The sequence below is a fragment of the Aptenodytes forsteri genome, unplaced genomic scaffold (assembly GCF_000699145.1).
Source record: "Aptenodytes forsteri isolate BGI_AS27 unplaced genomic scaffold, ASM69914v1 Scaffold257, whole genome shotgun sequence".
Classification (NCBI taxonomy): domain Eukaryota; kingdom Metazoa; phylum Chordata; class Aves; order Sphenisciformes; family Spheniscidae; genus Aptenodytes; species Aptenodytes forsteri.
In genome coordinates, this window is record NW_008795194.1 from 328,655 (window position 1) to 337,843 (window position 9,189).

The window sequence follows — 9,189 nt, forward strand, 5'->3', positions numbered from 1 at the left end:
CGACCCCCGCCGGACTCACCGCCGCCAGCTGCCCTGGGCCACGGCCCGGCGGTCCAAGTAACGGCTGTGCTCCAGCTCTGCCCAGAACGGATCCTTACCGACGGTGGACGGTGAAAAAAAACCCAGAGAGGGAGCAAAGGCGGCCGCCGCCCTCCCCCCTCTCAGCGCAGCAGCGGCGAGCACTGTCCGCGGGGGAGCGCCCCGGCCCCGAGCCGCCCCACCCGCTACCGGCCCTGAGAGGGAGAATGGCGTTACCTGGCGCCCTAACCAGCAGCAGGGGATGAGGAGGGAGTGGTGGACAGTGTGCCGCGGCTGTTATAGCCCCCCGCCCCGGCCCCCCCCCCGGCCCCGCCCCGCCCCGAGGAGCTGCCGGCGGGCGCCGCCCGCTCTTTCAGGCAGGGAAGCTCGGCCCGGCCGAGCGGTTGAGCCGCTCCCCTCCCTTCCCTGGCTCGGTCCGAATCGGGCGGCAGAGCAGGCTCAAGCAGCTGCGGTCACCGCGGAGGCCCCGGCCCAGCCCGGCCGCACGCGTGCGGGAGCCGCCCTCCGCCGCCGCCGGTTCGTGAAATATCCGTTTCCCTGTAGCGAGCCTGTACCCGGTAAGAGGCTGGAACGCCCCTCTGCCTCTGTCTTTCTGCTCCGACCTCGGCGGCTTTTCTTCCCGCTGTTTGCCTCTGCTCTGCGCGGCCGGTGGTGTGGTGTTTTGGCTCGGCCTGGCTCTGTGGGCTGCTGCGTCTCACATGTAACCTCGTGTTGGTAAATATGAGAGACAGCTGCTGAAAACTTGCATGTGCATCTCACTCAAGACGACTGTGCTAGAATCTATGGTGTTTCAAAACGGTATTCAGAAGTACAAGCATATGACAGAGAGAGGAACAAGAACAGGCTAGATTTCTTACTACAGTGGCTCTGTGTTCAGCAATAGGTTCAATGGCAGCTCTCCCACTATGCCTGCCTGTAGCTGGGGTTGTTGGAAACTCGCCTTTATCCATTACCTGACCTTAAAAGGTGGCCCCTGGGCACTGTTTTCCCGTAGGAAGGCCCTTGGCGGTGCTGGGAACTGGATGAGGGAGGAGGTCCGTCTTTCCCCTCCCCTCCCTTGCCCTGCCGGGAAGAGACTCCTCGAGGAGGTGACTGCTGCACTCGTGAAGGAGTACATCCATCTTGCATCCAGCCATTTTACACTGTAAGGGAGGTAAAACCAGTTCTGTTTGGCCCTGAGCTTGCAGGAGGGACCTCGCCTCCAGGGTAGCCTCCCATCTTGCTCAAAATCCTGTGCTTTCTTCAAAGCCTGTTGCTATCGGAAGCCAGGCTTAGAAACTTGAAGGCACACAAAAGACCCATTTTCCAAACTGAAATATTGTCAAGCATCCTTTGTATAAAACTCACCTAATTTTTTTTTTTTAGAACTTGCATCATTTTCTAGTTTGGCCAACAGAGACTGGCACCTGGGGGGCTGGAACAGAAGGTTGTGTGCAACAAAGCAAAGCTTCAAATTTCTTGGACTTTGTTTTCAGTGGACCCCAGAATAGGGGAATACCCTGTGTAGACCCCAGGATACTCGTGGAGGAAGTCATTATAGGAAACCCTAACTTCGTCCAAGGCAGGAACATGATGGTAAAATTTCAGCAAAGAAACTAAGCTTAAGGAGTGAGAGGTATGTGTGATGCTGGTATTGGAGAGTGAGTCAGCTGAGGAATCTGAGAAACAGTTTTAGATCCAGATCTATTTATCGCAGATTGAATCATTGTTAGTCTTTTTGAAAGAACAGTCCAACTACGTTGTTCTTGTTGCCACACTCTTTTTGTAGTAGCTATTTACAGCTATATTGGGACCTATTTGCCTCCTAGGTGACCTTTTAAGGGCTGTGATCAAATCACATTTGTATTTTCATATAACTAATTTATAGCGTGACATTTGTTTTACAGAGGTATTTGCAAAATGCTATAAAAAATGCAGTACCATAAGTATTCTTTCACATGTATTAGGTTGTTTTTTCTTCCCCTGTAGATTCTGTAAAGTTGTTTTGTTTTTTTCTATTATGGGGAATACTTAACTGGAAGTGGGCTAGTGAAAAATGTGACGTTTTGCACTGGGAATTTGTATCCTAGGCCTGAAAAACCTGGGACAGTGAATTTTTAGAATAATGAATAGTAAAAATATAACAGTAATAGTCAGCTTTTGGCTGGAATGGGTTACATTGATGGTCAATTATATATCATGCATTTCTGTCTCAAGTTTAATAAACTAACTTTCATGAAATACAAGCTGGGGATTTTTGAGAATATAACCAGTTCTCTGGAAATTTTTTTTTTTCAAGTGGACTTCCAGATTCATAGCATATATTCAATGTAGATCATTTACAGTTGAACTCTGCCCATAAGGTTCAAAAAGATATTTTTTTCACCACATGAAAACTGCTTCTGCCTTTCCTTGCTGGATAGTCTCAATATTACTTCATGTTTTTAACTTCTTGAGCAGTAGTACAGCTACAACAAGGTAACTGGGTCCCAGCACCATCCTGTGCTTGAATACTAGCATTTATTCCTTCTCTTTGGAAAATGGCCTGTGTCCAAGTCCTCTTCCATCTTTGGATGCTTTGAGAAGAGGATAAAGATGATGTGTAGTCTTGGACTCCAATTCAATTACTTGCTTTGCATAGCTCTGAAATTCACGCTCCTTACAAAGTGCAATAACCTCTCTCTGAGCATCGTAGTCCAAATCTGCTTGCTTTTCCTGCTGTTTTTTTGCCTGCTTTTCAGCCTGATGAAGAAAAGGGAATAACAAAGCTTAGTATTTCTTTCACAACATAACTGTCCCTTAGAACTTGAGAGGCTAAAAGCTTACAGAAGATCTGCAGTGATGTTAGTTGCTACTTTGCAAATGTCATCCCTCCCCACTTCTCTCCCCTGCCGTACCCCCCACAAAAAGGGAACATAAGTAGCTGAGTGAACATCAGCATCAGCTGCTGCTCTTTGGTGACCTGCCCAGAAGATAGAAGAGGGCACAGGACAGGATGTGATCTGTCATTGCAAACCAGCCTTGACTTGCGCCACTGCTCTGAGAGGAGGCTGGTCCCCAACACCAGCATATGCAGAGCATACATGATTTAAAAAAAAAAACCAACAAACAAAAAATCCCAAACAAAACACAGCAAGCACCCTCTCTCTTCCTCTCAGGCAGGAGCTAGTGCTGTTGGTTTAGATGCATGCTTCTTTCTGAGGGGGCTGACAGGGTACAGCTCTTCTATTTACCATTTGCTGGATCTGAATTTTCTGTACTTCCATGTTTGCGTCACGTTGTCTTTGTTTCTTGGCTTTTTCCATTTCTAGGTAGATGCGGTTCTTTTCCATTAACGCATGAAGTTCTTTTTTACCCTCTGCTTTTTCCTCTCTCTCCTTTTCCTCTTTCATCTTCATCTGTGTTTTACAAAATACATAATTAAAGTTAACCAAGGAGCTAGCCTGCTAAGCTGGAACTCATATCTTTTGGCAAAAGCAGCCCTGTATCTGTGTTCTGATAAGCACGGTCATTGTGGCTGGCCAGTGTCCAAGCCCAGGGTTTTCAGCAGCCCTGGCAGATATGCGTGCAACACAGAAGTGGGAGAGGGAGAGAAGACCCCAGGAAGGGTGTCAGCGGACCTGATGAAGCATGCTGAAGCATGGCACCAGAGCCACCAGCTGTGATCTCAGCCAGGCTCCTCAGTTGGAGTAAGCAGGAATAAGAACAGGCTAGGTTTCTTACCACAGTCGCTCTATGTTCAGCAATAGATTCAATGGCTGCCTTTTCTTCTGCTTCTTTCTCTTTGCATTTTTTTTCTTGTTCAGCTTCTTTTTTTGCAATGTCTCTAGCAAGACGATCATCTTCCCTCTTTAATGCCTCATTCATTTGTACAGCTAATTGGCTAACAATTTTGTCCTGATGTTCCTGTGTTAGTCTGCAGAAGAACATGAGCTATCGTAACATGCTGGGGTACACACCTGGGTCTACCTGAAGCATTACTGCTACCAAACTCAGCAGTCCTGCTTCTAGTCTTCTCTCCTCTTGCCACACAGGCCAGGCCACCCATCCAACTCCTTGATCTTCTTGTGTACCTCCTGTTTTGTTTTTTTTTTTAAATTATCTGATTTAGCAAATAAATGTTCCCTGTATTCTTGTAACACTAGCTTTCTGTTGCAATAATGAGCTGGATCACTCGGGGAGGAGTCTGCCTAGCATCAGGAGAGAAATGTTGGGAGGACTGGCCAGAAGTAGGAAGAGAAGGGAACTCTTACATTGGCTCAATGGTATCTTCATGCTGTACCCTCACTGTTAAATTGGTAAACCATCTTCCCTTAATAATAACAACCCAATGTAATTAATTTAGGTGCCTAGTTAAGAAGTCAAATTATTTTTCTTGATCTGACTCAGGCAAATATAGCTTATGCACAAAAATACTTTCGTCAAGGATTTTAATTGTCTTAAATAGTGGAGGAGGTGGAGGCTTGGCAGGACATATGGAAAATCACTGTTCCCAACACACTGGTGTAGAGCTTTGCACTTCCATAAGTCTTTGTACTTTGAAGGGCCGAGAGATCGCTCCCACACACACCTACTACTAAGTAACCTGTGAAAGAATTTCCTTTTTCTCCTGAATTCCCTACTCTCCCTATCAGTAGAATTTAATTTTTAGAACAACTGTGGTTTGTGTTACACCATCAGTCTGAAAGATTTGAATGACTACAGTATAATTTTTAGTTTATTTACAATTTATACTCTAGCTTTGTACCTACCTACGCATTTCAGCTTCTTTCTCTTTTATCAGCTTGGCAATAGTTTCCTTTGCTTTAAAATGAGCTTTAATCCGATCATCTTCTTCCATTTGTTTTTGTTCCTCTACTGCTTTGATCATTTTCTGGTCAGTTACATGCTCCTGCATGGGCAAAAGGGTCCTGATATAACCGATCAAGTTTAGAAAATCTGGGCCTGGGGTAGCAACTTAAAAGAATCACTCCCTATTCTCTCTCTTCGTGTTTCTTTCAAAGAGAGAAGAGAGGAAAGGGATTCTCAGTACTTCCACTTACTTCTGCCTCCCTGTTCAAACATGCATGAAGAGGAGATAGTAGATATGAGGAAGGAGAAGGGGAATTGAGCATCGAACAGCTGCCTCTCCAGCCCATTACACAAAGAAATTGCTATGCAATACAGTGAGCATTATCCCTTGTTCCCATTCACACACGTGGGAGAGGGCGACATTGAGAGGAACGGGACTGTGTAACCCCCACCAACATGTACACAGACCGTGCTGCTCCTAGCCCATCTCATCCAAAACTATCCCAGTCTGAGAGCTTAATCCAAATCATAGCTGAAGAAGAGTTTTCTATAATTTTATGTAAAAAAACAGCTGTCTTTTGTATGCTGGTCAGAACTGTTCTGAGGCATTTCTAGTTTAGCAAGATGCCTTTAAATGTGAAGAGAGAAGGCAGCTTGTCTTGACTAAATTTCTAAATCGCTCCAATCATAAAGGGAAAGGCAAGTTAAAAAGATACTGTTATGTTCAGACTTGGGCTATTCCCTCTTCCTAACAAAGAAAACTGGGCTTAAACCAGCAGGTACGTGGAACTTAAATCCAGTTCTCAAGTCAAGGAGACTATTCCTTGATGTCTACAGCAGACTTCTTAATCATACAGCAGTCAAAACATCAGGTGAGAAGGGACCTGCCTCCAAGAGGCCTTTCTCAAAAGCACAGAGGAAAGACATGGCCTGCAACTGGCAGGGTAGGCATATGATCCAACGCTCCTGAAGCTGTCAGCAAACCTCCTGTTGCCAGTAGGCCCATTTAGATATATGAATGCTATTGTTTCACTCCAGGCAGCCACGGTGAAACAAGCATTTTGAACTCTCTGCTTTCCTGTTACTTACATGATACAGCCTCTGGCGTTCAACTTTTTCCTCCTGTTCCTTTTCTTTTCCTCTCTGAATTTCCAGTTGGTACAATTGGTTCAATCTCTGTATTTGTTCCCCGTCTCTTTTGTCTTCTAGCTTGGCCAGATCTGCCTGATGCTTGTGCTCCTTTATTCTGAATCAGGAAAAGGAGTTGAATAAATGGGCTAGGGATCACATGAAGTAATGAACAGATAGGGATTCTGCATAACCATAGGTATCTTGCACTGAAGGATGTGGTACTTTGAATTGAAGGTGGGTAGAATATCAGAGGTGAAAAATAGCATAATTGTTTGTAATGGTAGCCCTCAATCCTCTGACCAGAAATTAGCTATGGTATGCTCACAGATTGCAGTCTAGTGGTAACAAGTTTTATCTGGGTGATCCGTTAGCACCACTGCATTCATAATGTTCTGGCCTATCTCTGCAGCATCCTCAGTGAACAAGATTTCCCCAGTAAGTCCCACCGTATCTATGCTTCTCCTTCTGGGCATGCAGACAACAGCTTGAACTGGTAGTATTCTATACTAAGTTCTGCAAGGATTTATGTGTTGGACCTGGAATATGTGAGACCAGACTTTGAGCTCTTCCTCTGCCTCAGGGAATTTGATTCCTTCTATCAGACCACCAGGGCCAGTCCTATAAATACCACTGGGGACCCCTCCCTAAGGTTTCTATAAGAGCTGAGAGAAAGAATGGAGGTGGCAGTGATGCGTTCTCTTGATGCGTTCACTTGATGCGTTCTCTGGAATCTAGTTATGGGCAAATGAAAAATCTGGTTTAACCTTTTCCTTTTCTGGGACCAAAACTGAGTTAAAATACACTTTCAGTAACACCTTTTGAATATCGATTTCACTAAAACCTATTGATGCCTGCCAGAGGCGATTTTACATGCAGACTGTTGGCAAATAAAAGACACTGCATATCGCAGCTTTTCCCTTTTGTACAAGGTCTTTTGTGGCGCTCTGGATTTTTCTTTTAAAGTGTCACGTTTGTAAATCAAATTATTAGTACGTTTCTGTAAAAACCTTATAGAATGTATTTGTGAGAAGAGAGTTTAAGTAAATAATAAAGTAGGGTTACTTTTGATTAATTATTACTTACTGTTCCAGCTGATCTCTGCGTAGTGCCTGTTGATTCATATAACGCTGATGTGCCTTTTCTTGCTCTCTGAGAATAGCTTCTTTACATTCATGTTCCTTTTCTTCATCCTTCTTTTTGTTAACATCTGCCTTTAACTTTTTAAATTCAACTTGAGCATCCCTTTCTTTTAGGACCTCAGCAAGTAGAAGTGCACTCTGCAAGAGAACATTTAAAGTAATTTGCGTGTTCAGAAGTGTTTGAAGAAATTCAGTACAATTTGAATTTAAAAATTATAAGTTATCAACAAACATGCAACCCTTTCACTCTTTCATTCTGATAGTATAGGTAGGTTTTTGCATGATCAATAGCCTCCTTCCGTTTTGCTGCTTGGAACTGCTCTTCTTCCAAATCAAGTAACTTTCTTTCTTCCTCTTCCTTTTCTTCACGTAATTGTTTGGCTTTAAGTTTCCGTTGTGCCAGGCCCTACAGTGCAGATAAAATTAGAAATCAAATTTAAAGCACATGGATTAAAAACGTATAAACCGTTCTGAAGGTGATGTACTCAATGATTGGGTTTTTTTTTAAGTTTGCATTTTACCTTTAATTAAAAAATCTAACTGTTGATGTTAGATGTTAAATGTATTTAAATGGAGTTTAGTTAAAATACCTATTTAAAGCAAATGTTAAACAAAGGGAGTACAGCTAGAAATGTTACCATGAGTGGTTTTATGAAAATGAATCCCTTTGTTTACAAATGTGTCTTGTACTTACCATGATGGTATTGGGCCAGTTTTTTACAGCTGCTTTGGAGCGTAAGTGCATTTCTTCCCGTTCTTTCTTCTCAGTGAGGATATGTGCTGCTTCTCTAGTTTTGCTGCCAAGATTGTCCTGAATCCTTTCCCATTCTGCTTTTGGCAATACTATTACCTCATGAAGATCTACTTCATTTGGAAGAAAATACCCATCTAGAACATTATTTTCTTCCAAATGATGTGACGCTGTGCAGAGGGAAGAAACGATACTGAGGTTACTTGATATCAGAAAATCCTATATTCAAACCTGTATCAGGATTTGAGTTCCTGCATAGTAACAACACTAAGTTTTCCTAACAGGTATTCTCCCCATCCCAGTACTCCACAGCTAAGACAGGGTGTCTGTAGTCTAACTATGGCCAGTGTATGTACTTGGGCTGTGGCTGAATGACTTAACTGTTTGTATGTCCCCTTGCCTGTTTGTGTGTATGTACAGGTTTGGCTTGTGGTAACTAACACTTTCCAGGCAGAACTTGGGCATGATTCTGAGAATGGCAGGGACCAGGAAGCATTCTCAAAAGGAAAGGGGGAATATTGGTGAAGCCATTTTTCTGGCTGGATGAGGCAGCAGTTCGGGCACGGGCTGTGACTTACCACCCTTGTCCTGCGCACTCATCATATTTACTAAAATAGATCTGGCTTGTAGAACAGTTTCTTGATTTGTTGGAAAGATTAGCATTTCTTTCTTGTATTAGGCTTGCATACACATGTGCATGCATAAATACAGCTTTTCTAGGTGATCACTAGGTTTTGAGAAATGCCCTTCACAACAAGGCATGTCACCAGTATTTTCGAAGGAAACGGCACACTCTGTACGGAGGGGTGTCCTGTTAGAAATTCTCCTTGTTCATCTGATTTGCAGCAGACTGACATGCCGTGTCTAAAACGTACGGAGGCTTTCTCTTACAGTGATTCTTATGTCGAAGTCTGTTTTTCAGATGTAGTTGCTAATCTGTTTGTCTTATGGTGGGGACCAGACCTGATCTTCTCCCTCTGTCCAAGGTGAAGGTATCCTTGCCAAAAGTAAACGTACACTGACATGCTGCTCCCTATGGATAGGGAACTGCCAGGCACCCAGTTCTTCTCTAACGTCCAGCTGTGGGATGATACCGTACCTCCACTGGTTTCAGGTTAGTTCTTTCTAGGTAATTCTAGAAACAGCCTGTCTCGTTGTCTGCAGCTGGGAGAGCAGGGAAAGGTTTGGGGAGAGTCACTCTGGACACGGGGACAGGGAACACCCCTACAGCCTCCCAGAGCCGTGTGCAGCCGGTGCAGCTACGGGCTCGGCACCGCCCTCCCCCCGGGTCCCGGTGCCCACAGGGGGAGCCCCACTCACGGGCCAGCTGCTGCTGCCGCCTCCCGCGGGGGAGCCCGG

At 44.5% G+C, this 9,189-nt stretch overlaps 3 protein-coding genes across 5 annotated transcripts in view; 1 reads left to right on the top strand and 2 right to left on the bottom strand.

The window, feature by feature from the left end:
- Positions 1 to 77, bottom strand: part of LOC103898392 (coiled-coil domain-containing protein 173-like) — a 9,044-nt gene extending 8,967 nt beyond the window's left edge. Inside the window, exon 1 of the mRNA XM_019471889.1 lies at positions 35 to 77. The gene's annotated coding sequence lies outside the window, so the exon portion shown is untranslated. The remainder of the gene's footprint in view (positions 1 to 34) is intronic.
- A 419-nt stretch (positions 78 to 496) lies between these two features.
- Positions 497 to 9,189, top strand: part of PHOSPHO2 (phosphatase, orphan 2) — an 11,150-nt gene continuing 2,457 nt past the window's right edge. For 2 of the 3 annotated variants that reach the window (XR_002086174.1, XM_009278560.2), the window contains exons 1-2: positions 497 to 596; positions 8,817 to 8,944. Coding sequence is in view for 2 of the 3 variants with exons in the window: in XM_009278560.2 (XP_009276835.2) it covers positions 8,854 to 8,944 (91 nt within the window). In the remaining variant the exon portion in view is untranslated. Of the gene's footprint in view, positions 597 to 7,299; positions 7,348 to 8,816; positions 8,945 to 9,189 lie in introns of those variants that run through there. The other variant, XM_019471901.1, reaches the window with a different exon arrangement.
- LOC103898393 (coiled-coil domain-containing protein 173) lies at positions 2,464 to 7,890 on the bottom strand. Its single transcript, XM_019471900.1, has 8 exons — positions 7,774 to 7,890; positions 7,312 to 7,485; positions 7,024 to 7,217; positions 5,899 to 6,055; positions 4,770 to 4,909; positions 3,742 to 3,934; positions 3,252 to 3,416; positions 2,464 to 2,760 (listed from the first exon to the last, which is right to left on the bottom strand). Exons 1-8 carry the CDS (start codon positions 7,822 to 7,824, stop codon positions 2,539 to 2,541), a joined length of 1,296 nt encoding a protein of 431 aa, XP_019327445.1. The 5' UTR covers positions 7,825 to 7,890; the 3' UTR covers positions 2,464 to 2,538.

Coding starts and splice junctions, on each gene's coding strand:
- LOC103898393 (XM_019471900.1), bottom strand. CDS start 7,824: ATGCACTTACGCTCCAAAGCAGCTGTAAAAAACTGGCCCAATACCATC. Junction 3,935..4,769: donor AAAGAAGCTGAAATGCGTAG/GTAGGTACAAAG, acceptor GTTCTTCTGCAG/ACTAACACAGGAACATCAGG. Junction 3,417..3,741: donor CTGAACATAGAGCGACTGTG/GTAAGAAACCTA, acceptor TGTAAAACACAG/ATGAAGATGAAAGAGGAAAA.